Below are 13,316 nucleotides of genomic sequence, written 5' to 3' on the forward strand. Positions count from 1 at the left end.
AATCCTATTCAATACATCCTCATTAGGTAAGTGATCTACTCCTCTGATCTTCAGCATTCTTCTGTAGCACCACATTTTGAAAGCTATTCTCTTCTTGTCCAAACTATTTATCATCCACGTTTCACTTCCATAAATGGCTACACTCCATACAAATACTTTCAGAAACGCCTTCCTGACATTTAAATCTATACTCTATGTTAACAAATTCCTCTTCTTCAGAAATGCTTTCCTTGCCATTGCCAGTCTACATTTTATATCCTCTCTGCTTCGACCATTATCAGTTATTTTGCTCCCCAAATAGCAAAACTCCTTTACTACTTTAAGTGTCTCATTTCCTAATCTAATCCCCTCAGCATCACTCGATTTAATTTGACTACATTCCCTTATCCTCGTTTTTCTTTTGTTGATGTTCATCTTATACCCTCCTTTCAAGACACTGTCCATTCCGTTCAACTGCTCTTCCAAGTCCTTTGCCGTCTGACAGAATTACAATGTCATCGGCGAACCTCAAAGTTTTTATTTCTTTTCCACGGATTTTAATACCTACTCTGAATTTTTCTTTTGTTTCCTTTACTGTTTGCTCAATATACAGATTGAATAACATTGGGGAGAGACTACAACCCTGTCTCACTCCCTTCCCAACCACTGCTTCCCTTTCATGTCCCTCGATTCTTGTAACTGCCATCTGTTTTTTGTACAAATTGTAAATAGCCTTTAGCTCCCTGGATTTTCCCCTGGCCACCTTCAGAATTTGAAAAAAGAGTATTCCAGTTAACGTTGTCAAAAGCTTTCTCTAAGTCTACAAATGCTAGGTACGTTGGTTTGCCTTGCCTTAATCTTTCAAGTCGTAAGGTCAGTATTGCCTCACGTGTTCCAATATTTCTACGGAATCCAAACTGATTTTCCCCGAGGTCGGCTTCTACCAGTTTTTCCATTTGTCTGTAAAGAATTCGTGATAGTATTTTACAACTGTGACTTATTAAACTGATAGTTAGGTAATTTTCACATCTGTCAACACCTGCTTTCTTTGGGATTGGAATTATTATATTCTTCTTGAAGTCTGACAGTATTTCGCTGGTCTCCTACATCTTGCTCACCAGATGGTAGAGTTTTGTCAGGACTGGCTCTCCCAAGGCTGCCAGTAGTTCTAATGGAATGTTGTCTACTCCTGGGGCCTTGTTTCGACTTTGGTCTTTCAGTGCTCTGTCAAACTCTTCCCGCAGTATAGTATCTCCCATTTCATCTTCATCAACATTCTCTTTCATATTTGTTAACACCATGGAAATCATAGTAATAATATTCAAACGTGAAATTAATACCTTTATTTCCAAGTTGACTGAAAATAAACAGGAGAAATGAAAAGAAGGGAGATAAACTCTTTATCATCTCAAACACCAGGGATAATTTAACAATGGGAACAATCAATTATTGACAAAATAATTTAATGGTTATAATAGAGGGAAACATTCCACGTAGGAAAAATATATCTAAAAACAAAGATGATGTGACTTACCAAATGAAAGTGCTGGCAGGTCGACAGACACACAAACGAACACAAACATACACACAAAATTCAAGCTTTCGCAACAAACTGTTGCCTCATCAGGAAAGAGGGAAGGAGAGGGAAAGACGAAAGGATGTGGGTTTTAGGGGAGAGGGTAAGGAGTCATTCCAATCCCGGGAGCGGATATATATGTGTGGATGGATGTGTGTGTGTGTGTGCGTGCAAGTGTATACCCGTCCTTTTTCCCCTAAGGTAAGTCTTTCCACTCCCGGGATTGGCATGACTCCTTACCCTCTCCCTTAAAACCCACATCCTTTTGTCTTTCCCTCTCCTTCCCTCTTTCCTGATGAGGCAACAGTTTGTTGCGAAAGCTTGAATTTTGTGTGTATGTTTGTGTTTGTTTGTGTGTCTGTCGACCTGCCAGCACTTTCATTTGGTAAGTCACATCATCTTTGTTTTTAGATATATAAATAATTTTATGGGATAGATAAAAAATCTTCTCACCAAGCAGTGGCACAACAGACACACAAAGGATGGTTGTAATTGGCAAGCTTTCGAAGCCAGTGGCTCCTTCAGGCAGAAAGGGTGAAGAGGAAGGAAGAGGGATGAAGGAAAAGGACTGGAGAGGTGTAGGGAAAGGGGTACATTTTGGGAAAGTCACTGAGAACCACAGATTTGGGGGGGCGGGAGGGGGGGGGGGGAGAGACTTACTGCACTGGATGAGAAGGAAAGTCGTCATAGACCTCTCCAGTCCTTTTTCTTCATCAGTCTTCCTTCCACTTCAATCCTTCTGCCTGAAAAAGTAACCAATGGCTTTGAAAGTTGCCAGTTACAACCATCAAATATCAGGGATGGATCACAGACTTACATAGCAGAAGCACTGGGGCAAGAAATTGTGCTGTGATCCTGTCAAAAGAATCATCCTGTCCTTTACTTGAAGTAATTTTCTTAAATCACAGGAAACTTAATTCTAAAAGCCTGGAAAATAATCTGAACCATGTTTTGTCTGGATGTGATTCCAGTTCCATAAGTCAATTAAATCACTTACTTAATAAATTAATTTGTGGAATGATGAATTCAATAGTGATGGGTTGTGTCTGAGTGAGAATGTTGCATCCTTATCTTTCATTTACTTCAGGTTTGAATTTATTTTTTTATTTATTTTGCAGAATTCATAATGTGTTTATTGTGCCAATCTGTTTGAAGCAACTTTTTTGCTGATGAGGTAATTGAAAATTGGATTTGTAGAACACCATTAACAACCATTAACAGAGTACACTGTTTAATATGCAGCAACGCTCTCAAAGTAAATGGCCACAGGTGTCCGTAACAGGGGGCAATTGCCACTGTGGACTTTATTAATTTCAAAATTCTCATTTCAAGGAATGATTGTCTCTGATTCTACTTAACTGCATGGAAGAGAACACTGTGGCTTTAGTAAATACAACATTGTTTGGCAAACAGGTTGTTCAAGGGAAATTATATTGTTCTCCTGTTGAGGCAGCAGTTTCGGCATTGTTTTCAAATCTTTGGGAATGTCATCCTTTACAGAACATCACTGAAATACAGTACCTGACTTTTCTGTATTTCTTTCTAGCACAGCCCTTTTGAGCTACAGAATCAGACACTTCCTACACCTAGCACATTACAAGTATGGCTGCTTTATACATCCCCAATTCCCACAAGAATTGTCCCTTAGCTTGTGCACATCTTAATCTCAACAGTAAGTTTGCATTTCATCCACCAAGGTTTGCTGGGACTTCATTCAGTTTTACATGGTTGAGTGACTGTATTAGTGTATGAAGAACACAGTCATGCTGTACACAGGTGTATTCATCAGCAGATCCAAGAAAGATATAAATTTCTGTTGTAACAGCAGGAAAAAATAGTGACATATCATGACTGAAAAGGTGCTGGACCTTCTTAAGCTAAATGGAGTGCAGCCCTGCATGACTCCCAACCACTGAGTTCATTGGTCCAATTGCCATGTTACACAATACCGAGCGAAATTGCAGATCAGAGACAATTGGATGTACGAGGTGCATTCAAGTTCTAAGGCCTCCGATTTTTTTTCTCCGGACTGGAAAGAGATAGAAACATGCGCATTGTTTTAAAATGAGGCCACGTTCATTGTCAATACGTCCCAGAGATGGCAGCACCGTACGGCAGATGGAATTTTACCGCCAGCGGCGAGAATGAGAACTGTTTTAAATACTTAAAATGGCGACGTTTTCCTTACTTGAACAGCGTGCAATCATTCGTTTTCTGAATTTGCGTGGTGTGAAACCAATTGAAATTCATCGACAGTTGAAGGAGACATGTGGTGATGGAGTTATGGATGTGTCGAAAGTGCGTTCGTGGGTGCAACAGTTTAATGAAGGCAGAACATCGTGTGACAACAAACCTAAACAACCTCGGGCTCGCACAAGCCGGTCTGACGACATGATCGAGAAAGTGGAGAGAATTGTTTTGGGGGATCGCCGAATGGCTGTTGAACAGATCGCCTCCAGAGTTGGCATTTCTGTGGGTTCTGTGCACATAATCCTGCATGACGACCTGAAAATGCGAAAAGTGCCATCCAGGTGGGTGCCACGAATGCTGACGGACGACCACATGGCTGCCCGTGTGGCATGTTGCCAAGCAATGTTGACGCGCAACGACAGCACGAATTGGACTTTCTTTTCGTCGGTTGTGACAATGGATGAGACGTGGATGAGACGTGGATGCCATTTTTCAATCCAGAAACAAAGCGCCAGTCAGCTCAATGGAAGCACACAGATTCACCGCCACCAAAAAAATTTCGGGTAACCGCCAGTGCTGAAAAAATGATGGTGTCCATGTTCTGGGACAGCGAGGGCGTAATCCTTACCCATCGCGTTCCAAAGGGTACTACGGTAACAGGTGCGTCCTACGAAAATGTTTTGAAGAACAAATTCCTTCCTGCACTGCAACAAAATCGTCCGGGAAGGGCTGCGCGTGTGCTGTTTCACCAAGACATCGCACCCGCACATCGAGCTAATGTTACTCGACAGTTTCTTCGTGATAACAACTTTGAAGCGATTCCTCATTCTCCCTACTCACCTGACCTGGCTCCTAGTGACGTTTGGCTTTTTCCAACAATGAAAGACACTCTCCGTGGCCACACATTCACCAGCCATGCTGCTATTGCCTCAGTGATTTTCCAGTGGTCAAAACAGACTCCTAAAGAAGCCTTCGCCGCTGCCATGGAATCATGGCGTCAGCGTTGTGAAAAATGTGTACGTCTGCAGGGCGATTACGTTGAGAAGTAACGCCAGTTTCATCGATTTCGGGTGAGTAGTTAATTAGAAAAAAAATCGGAGGCCTTAGAACTTGAATGCACCTCGTATGCTTTTTATTTTATTTATTTACTTTTTAGTTTAAGAATTTGTTCTACCAGCTAATTTTGATGGTTGTTTCCAAACGTTTGCTACACCCATAATAATGTTGATAATATAACGCAATGTGCTTACCTTTAACTTATAGAAGTAATCTATAGTACTTTAAAAATATTGACTGTGTAACTAGCAAAAGTTCAAGTGTCCTTCCAGTCAAATTATTTCTTGGGGCATGACAAATTCTCAAACTCAACTAATCTGATGTATTCAAAAATGAACCTTATCCCCTCTTGGATAAACCTATGCGGATGGCCATGAAGTGGCCACGTTATGTCACAATCTGTACTAGTCTATTGAACTTTTTAACTAACAATCTGGTTGTTAAAGCAATAAAAAGCCCTCGGTCACAAAGGACTTCATTTTGCGACTGAGGGCTGTTTACTGCTTTAATTTCACGTTGTAACGGTCACTGACAACGCAGCCATGTTTAAAACTTCAATCTGGTTATCAACATTCACTTATCTGAAAGTGTTCTCTCATTTGGAGTCAAATTTGAAAGTGTCTATGGTGAAATGCAAAAAAAAAAAAAAAAAAAAAAAAATAATTATGTCATTTTAGATAAATTACATCTTGAACAATTTGAGGGCTCTTATGTTGTCAGAGCCAGCAGAGGTAGGCAATAAACAACAAGGGCTATGCCTATGGGCAATGTGGCGTCTTATTGGCCTATGTATCCAACAGTGTCATTTATTAGGGTGCAAACTTTGACAATATAAAACAACTGTTGCTGGAAAAACTAAAAACCTTTATGTAGAGGAGAGTAACTTACTTTAGGTGTATTTAATGTTAACATTGGTAGTTCTCATTCATTCCTCCAACCCAGATATCTGAGAGGTATTTTATGCACTGAAGATTGTGTAAGACTGAACTGATATCTACATGCTACAGGTCAATTTTAGTTTAGTATATCACTGTACACTTTATAGTTTTCACATAATTAGCACTTCTGCAATATGAACAACATCCTGAGGCTAGTTACTACTTTGGGAATAGCCCATTTCTTCACAACCGTTTACATGTAAACAGCTTTCTGTAACACTTTTTTGATGTACCTGGACCACACACCTTAAAATGTATTCCACATAAGTAACAGTGTCCGGCTAATGTGTGTGTGTGTGTGTGTGTGTGTGTGTGTGTGTGTGTGTGTGTGTGTGTGTAGGTGAAATACTTAATGCTTTTAGCAAAATCTTTGTGAAGCACACATTTATTCTTTTTCACATTTATATGACAGAAAAATCACTCATCTTTGTTGCCATTATTTCAGCTACAAGAATAATTTTCATTATATGTTGCTGATGGCAAGATAAGTGAAAATTGTGCTGAAATAACAGGAAACATTTGTTATGATTTTTAAATATTTGTTTTTACAATTTTAACAATCTAGAACATCAAAAACATTCAGAAATTTTGTAATATTTACTTATTCTGTTCTATCCCTCAAGTCTTATGAAAGGTGGAATTATGCTAAATTCAATGTCAGTAGTAGCTATTTTCCATGATCTGCAGTGTAAGTCAAACACTTCCTGAGAATTTGCAGAGGATGAAATATTAAAGCTTTTCTTCACATAAAGATGAAATGAATACAATGAAGATTTCTCAACTTCTAACATAAATCCATTCACTGTAAGGTATTTACAATTTTGAAGCGCACACAAATTCTGCAAACTGACTACTTTCATTATGCATCAGGCCAAAAAATCAGTCTCATTCCAATAATTATAAACTATTTAGTAGAATCACTTCCATTTCTCACTCTCTGTGTCCTCCAGGAACCTCCCCACAAAAAATATACCTACAATCTCAAATATAGTGCAAACTATATTACTGTTACAGAGCCAGGGAGAATGCAACATACAAGGTTTAATAGAATGGAGCAGATAAAGTGTGATCATCACAGCAAAAGTATAAGGTGCATATAATCGTGTCTGCAAATTTATGAAGGCGAGGCCAGTCTGTAAATCTCGAAAACTCATACTAGCATTATAATTTGGAAGACTTCTCCTTGACTTTTCAAAATTAATACCTATGTAGCAACACATAACCTCTTCATTCTACATCAGTTACTGTAATCAGAAATTCTTACAGATGGACACCATTGTGTACCATGGCAGACACACCTTAGTAGTTGAAAACTTCCATTTTACTGTATGTGCAATGCAGCATTAAAATGAACTTGCAGTAATTCCAAACACATTAATTTTTGTAATAAACTGAACATAAACAAATAACAATACAAAGACTAATGGTTAAAGATGTTACACATCAATAAGCCATGCCAGAATTCTTATGTGTGTCTTATAGGTAGATCAAATCATTTAAACATTAAATGCTATGAGGAGAGAACTAACAGGTAAGTCTATAACATTTCAATGAGATATTTTATAACTTAAGATGCAATCATACATACAGCACCATGTGAGAACACTTTCTTTCCATTTTGCACTGTTCATCTGTTCTAAGCTCCATCTTCTCAAAAAATTATGCCAAGGTAACATTCTATAGTCTTGTTTTACCTTTTCTTATTACCATTTTGAATTTCCTGAACAGTGACATTCTGGTAAGTGCAGGGGGCAACACTATGTCATTTAAGCAGGTGATAGAAGATAGACAAATGACACACTAGCTCTGCAACTTCACTGTAATACTACTGTACAAAACACAATGAACTGTGATCACCCACTTTGTACTCTGTTTAATAACATTCTTTTCCATTCAACAATATACAAAAGTTGACAAACAATAATTCTGCTGACATATATGTCTAATTACAAATTTACAAATCAGAATAGAAAACTATCTACAAACCTGTGACTACTAACAGCCACACAAATTATGAAACACATACATTTATACATGACACAATGTAATGTCATCAGCTTTGACTTTCAGTATAGCTTTGAAACTCCACAGTATGTACTTTTATCACAACAATGCAAGTCACGATGTTTTAACAGCTATTTCAATTACTTCTTCAGGATTCATGTACTAATTTGAAGGGAACTGACAAGGTTAGTGACATCGACCAAATTATCTGCCTGCAATTTTCGCTTCTTTGCAAGAGCATTAACTTTTACCGCAGCAGCTTCAATCAAACTACGCCACTCATCACCAGTTACAACCTTAAAGCCACAACAAAACACTATTTCACTAACTTCTTGTTCAAGTTTGAAAGAGCTTACAGAGTCGAAGACTGCAGTGAGGTTCTTGAGTGCCTGCATCCTCAAATCCACATTTCGGCACACAAGATTCAGCACGAAGAACCCTAACACAGAAGAAATTGCTGTACTTGCAAAATTATAAAACAACAAGGACTTGCTCTGAAATAAAGGAAAATTTTTGTGAAATATATTACTTAACATAGCATTAACTATACACATCTTGTTACTGTACTATAGTGAGATTTAGAACCATGGATGCTTCATTCATTACATAACAAACTCAGAAGAAAGATTTTGGGACCTTCACTACTGATTTTGTATTGGTCAAACTAGATATTTTCATAATTAATCAAACATTAGAAGAAATGGCACACACTCGCACATAAAAAATGCGTTAAGCCAATGATGCAATTCTGTTGCATTTTAAACTGACAAATGTTATTGTAGGATAATGCGCGCATACTGTACCTGCAACACTGACATATCCTAAAATATTTCTGAAGTACTTTCAACTTTTTGCCACATTTAATGACCCTTTAAGAGTATAATCAGATATTTGTAGCCTGAGCAGCTATCTGCATGTAAGGGGAAGTAGAAAGCCATGCAAGGGGAACTGCAAGTGGGAGGGAGGGTGAGTACCTATCCCACTGCCCACCTTAAAAACATTATGTGGCCCTTGAAAACAGCAAAGCTGGTTGATGTTCATGTACTACTGTCTTAAGTATTTGTGGAAAGGGTTAGGACAGTGAAACTACCACCAGACACTAAGTGGTTAGACATCCATGATTCCTCACAGAAGGTTGTGTTTGGAGGCTTGTCTGTTCTGTAAAGTAGGACAGATGGTGATATGCGGCATATCTGACAAAAGATCACAATGTTTATTCACAAGTTGACCCAACGTCATCATGAATTATCGCCTGATGTAAATGCTTTGGAACCATTTGACTCACTATTGGGGGTTATCACCATGTAAGTGGATCAGTGGCCCATTATTTACATGACCTGTGCATAGACATATAATCTTCCTACAAGCCTACCAACAAACAGTTGGATCCCTGATATTTGTAAAGTGATGTATTTCATTCTGAAGATGGATACACAACCTGTTAAGCAGGTGGTCATAACATGATGGCTCATTAGGAGAGTCGGCGAGGGAGGGGCGGAGAGTCGGCGAGGGAGGGGCGGAGAGTCGGCGAGGGAGGGGCGGAGAGTCGGCGAGGGAGGGGCGGAGAGTCGGCGAGGGAGGGGCGGAGAGTCGGCGAGGGAGGGGCGGAGAGTCGGCGAGGGAGGGGCGGAGAGTCGGCGAGGGAGGGGCGGAGAGTCGGCGAGGGAGGGGCGGAGAGTCGGCGAGGGAGGGGCGGAGAGTCGGCGAGGGAGGGGCGGAGAGTCGGCGAGGGAGGGGCGGAGAGTCGGCGAGGGAGGGGCGGAGAGTCGGCGAGGGAGGGGCGGAGAGTCGGCGAGGGAGGGGCGGAGAGTCGGCGAGGGAGGGGCGGAGAGTCGGCGAGGGAGGGGCGGAGAGTCGGCGAGGGAGGGGCGGAGAGTCGGCGAGGGAGGGGCGGAGAGTCGGCGAGGGAGGGGCGGAGAGTCGGCGAGGGAGGGGCGGAGAGTCGGCGAGGGAGGGGCGGAGAGTCGGCGAGGGAGGGGCGGAGAGTCGGCGAGGGAGGGGCGGAGAGTCGGCGAGGGAGGGGCGGAGAGTCGGCGAGGGAGGGGCGGAGAGTCGGCGAGGGAGGGGCGGAGAGTCGGCGAGGGAGGGGCGGAGAGTCGGCGAGGGAGGGGCGGAGAGTCGGCGAGGGAGGGGCGGAGAGTCGGCGAGGGAGGGGCGGAGAGTCGGCGAGGGAGGGGCGGAGAGTCGGCGAGGGAGGGGCGGAGAGTCGGCGAGGGAGGGGCGGAGAGTCGGCGAGGGAGGGGCGGAGAGTCGGCGAGGGAGGGGCGGAGAGTCGGCGAGGGAGGGGCGGAGAGGCGGCGAGGGAGGGGCGGAGAGGCGGCGAGGGAGGGGCGGAGAGGCGGCGAGGGAGGGGCGGAGAGGCGGCGAGGGAGGGGCGGAGAGGCGGCGAGGGAGGGGCGGAGAGGCGGCGAGGGAGGGGCGGAGAGGCGGCGAGGGAGGGGCGGAGAGGCGGCGAGGGAGGGGCGGAGAGGCGGCGAGGGAGGGGCGGAGAGGCGGCGAGGGAGGGGCGGAGAGGCGGCGAGGGAGGGGCGGAGAGGCGGCGAGGGAGGGGCGGAGAGGCGGCGAGGGAGGGGCGGAGAGGCGGCGAGGGAGGGGCGGAGAGGCGGCGAGGGAGGGGCGGAGAGGCGGCGAGGGAGGGGCGGAGAGGCGGCGAGGGAGGGGCGGAGAGGCGGCGAGGGAGGGGCGGAGAGGCGGCGAGGGAGGGGCGGAGAGGCGGCGAGGGAGGGGCGGAGAGGCGGCGAGGGAGGGGCGGAGAGGCGGCGAGGGAGGGGCGGAGAGGCGGCGAGGGAGGGGCGGAGAGGCGGCGAGGGAGGGGCGGAGAGGCGGCGAGGGAGGGGCGGAGAGGCGGCGAGGGAGGGGCGGAGAGGCGGCGAGGGAGGGGCGGAGAGGCGGCGAGGGAGGGGCGGAGAGGCGGCGAGGGAGGGGCGGAGAGGCGGCGAGGGAGGGGCGGAGAGGCGGCGAGGGAGGGGCGGAGAGGCGGCGAGGGAGGGGCGGAGAGGCGGCGAGGGAGGGGCGGAGAGGCGGCGAGGGAGGGGCGGAGAGGCGGCGAGGGAGGGGCGGAGAGGCGGCGAGGGAGGGGCGGAGAGGCGGCGAGGGAGGGGCGGAGAGGCGGCGAGGGAGGGGCGGAGAGGCGGCGAGGGAGGGGCGGAGAGGCGGCGAGGGAGGGGCGGAGAGGCGGCGAGGGAGGGGCGGAGAGGCGGCGAGGGAGGGGCGGAGAGGCGGCGAGGGAGGGGCGGAGAGGCGGCGAGGGAGGGGCGGAGAGGCGGCGAGGGAGGGGCGGAGAGGCGGCGAGGGAGGGGCGGAGAGGCGGCGAGGGAGGGGCGGAGAGGCGGCGAGGGAGGGGCGGAGAGGCGGCGAGGGAGGGGCGGAGAGGCGGCGAGGGAGGGGCGGAGAGGCGGCGAGGGAGGGGCGGAGAGGCGGCGAGGGAGGGGCGGAGAGGCGGCGAGGGAGGGGCGGAGAGGCGGCGAGGGAGGGGCGGAGAGGCGGCGAGGGAGGGGCGGAGAGGCGGCGAGGGAGGGGCGGAGAGGCGGCGAGGGAGGGGCGGAGAGGCGGCGAGGGAGGGGCGGAGAGGCGGCGAGGGAGGGGCGGAGAGGCGGCGAGGGAGGGGCGGAGAGGCGGCGAGGGAGGGGCGGAGAGGCGGCGAGGGAGGGGCGGAGAGGCGGCGAGGGAGGGGCGGAGAGGCGGCGAGGGAGGGGCGGAGAGGCGGCGAGGGAGGGGCGGAGAGGCGGCGAGGGAGGGGCGGAGAGGCGGCGAGGGAGGGGCGGAGAGGCGGCGAGGGAGGGGCGGAGAGGCGGCGAGGGAGGGGCGGAGAGGCGGCGAGGGAGGGGCGGAGAGGCGGCGAGGGAGGGGCGGAGAGGCGGCGAGGGAGGGGCGGAGAGGCGGCGAGGGAGGGGCGGAGAGGCGGCGAGGGAGGGGCGGAGAGGCGGCGAGGGAGGGGCGGAGAGGCGGCGAGGGAGGGGCGGAGAGGCGGCGAGGGAGGGGCGGAGAGGCGGCGAGGGAGGGGCGGAGAGGCGGCGAGGGAGGGGCGGAGAGGCGGCGAGGGAGGGGCGGAGAGGCGGCGAGGGAGGGGCGGAGAGGCGGCGAGGGAGGGGCGGAGAGGCGGCGAGGGAGGGGCGGAGAGGCGGCGAGGGAGGGGCGGAGAGGCGGCGAGGGAGGGGCGGAGAGGCGGCGAGGGAGGGGCGGAGAGGCGGCGAGGGAGGGGCGGAGAGGCGGCGAGGGAGGGGCGGAGAGGCGGCGAGGGAGGGGCGGAGAGGCGGCGAGGGAGGGGCGGAGAGGCGGCGAGGGAGGGGCGGAGAGGCGGCGAGGGAGGGGCGGAGAGGCGGCGAGGGAGGGGCGGAGAGGGGGCGGAGAGGCGGCGAGGGAGGGGCGGAGAGGCGGCGAGGGAGGGGCGGAGAGGCGGCGAGGGAGGGGCGGAGAGGCGGCGAGGGAGGGGCGGAGAGGCGGCGAGGGAGGGGCGGAGAGGCGGCGAGGGAGGGGCGGAGAGGCGGCGAGGGAGGGGCGGAGAGGCGGCGAGGGAGGGGCGGAGAGGCGGCGAGGGAGGGGCGGAGAGGCGGCGAGGGAGGGGCGGAGAGGCGGCGAGGGAGGGGCGGAGAGGCGGCGAGGGAGGGGCGGAGAGGCGGCGAGGGAGGGGCGGAGAGGCGGCGAGGGAGGGGCGGAGAGGCGGCGAGGGAGGGGCGGAGAGGCGGCGAGGGAGGGGCGGAGAGGCGGCGAGGGAGGGGCGGAGAGGCGGCGAGGGAGGGGCGGAGAGGCGGCGAGGGAGGGGCGGAGAGGCGGCGAGGGAGGGGCGGAGAGGCGGCGAGGGAGGGGCGGAGAGGCGGCGAGGGAGGGGCGGAGAGGCGGCGAGGGAGGGGCGGAGAGGCGGCGAGGGAGGGGCGGAGAGGCGGCGAGGGAGGGGCGGAGAGGCGGCGAGGGAGGGGCGGAGAGGCGGCGAGGGAGGGGCGGAGAGGCGGCGAGGGAGGGGCGGAGAGGCGGCGAGGGAGGGGCGGAGAGGCGGCGAGGGAGGGGCGGAGAGGCGGCGAGGGAGGGGCGGAGAGGCGGCGAGGGAGGGGCGGAGAGGCGGCGAGGGAGGGGCGGAGAGGCGGCGAGGGAGGGGCGGAGAGGCGGCGAGGGAGGGGCGGAGAGGCGGCGAGGGAGGGGCGGAGAGGCGGCGAGGGAGGGGCGGAGAGGCGGCGAGGGAGGGGCGGAGAGGCGGCGAGGGAGGGGCGGAGAGGCGGCGAGGGAGGGGCGGAGAGGCGGCGAGGGAGGGGCGGAGAGGCGGCGAGGGAGGGGCGGAGAGGCGGCGAGGGAGGGGCGGAGAGGCGGCGAGGGAGGGGCGGAGAGGCGGCGAGGGAGGGGCGGAGAGGCGGCGAGGGAGGGGCGGAGAGGCGGCGAGGGAGGGGCGGAGAGGCGGCGAGGGAGGGGCGGAGAGGCGGCGAGGGAGGGGCGGAGAGGCGGCGAGGGAGGGGCGGAGAGGCGGCGAGGGAGGGGCGGAGAGGCGGCGAGGGAGGGGCGGAGAGGCGGCGAGGGAGGGGCGGAGAGGCGGCGAGGGAGGGGCGGAGAGGCGGCGAGGGAGGGGCGGAGAGGCGGCGAGGGAG

General features: G+C 51.5%; 1 protein-coding gene across 1 annotated transcript in view; it reads right to left on the bottom strand.

Moving 5' to 3' along the window:
* Positions 1-6,219: 6,219 nt before the first annotated feature.
* Positions 6,220-13,316, bottom strand: part of LOC126262651 (eEF1A lysine and N-terminal methyltransferase homolog) — an 85,953-nt gene continuing 78,856 nt past the window's right edge. Inside the window, exon 11 of the mRNA XM_049959420.1 lies at positions 6,220-8,182. Within this exon, the coding sequence (XP_049815377.1) occupies positions 7,899-8,182 (284 nt within the window). The 3' untranslated portion in view covers positions 6,220-7,898. The remainder of the gene's footprint in view (positions 8,183-13,316) is intronic.

The sequence above is a fragment of the Schistocerca nitens genome, chromosome 6, assembly GCF_023898315.1.
Source record: "Schistocerca nitens isolate TAMUIC-IGC-003100 chromosome 6, iqSchNite1.1, whole genome shotgun sequence".
NCBI lineage: Eukaryota > Metazoa > Arthropoda > Insecta > Orthoptera > Acrididae > Schistocerca > Schistocerca nitens.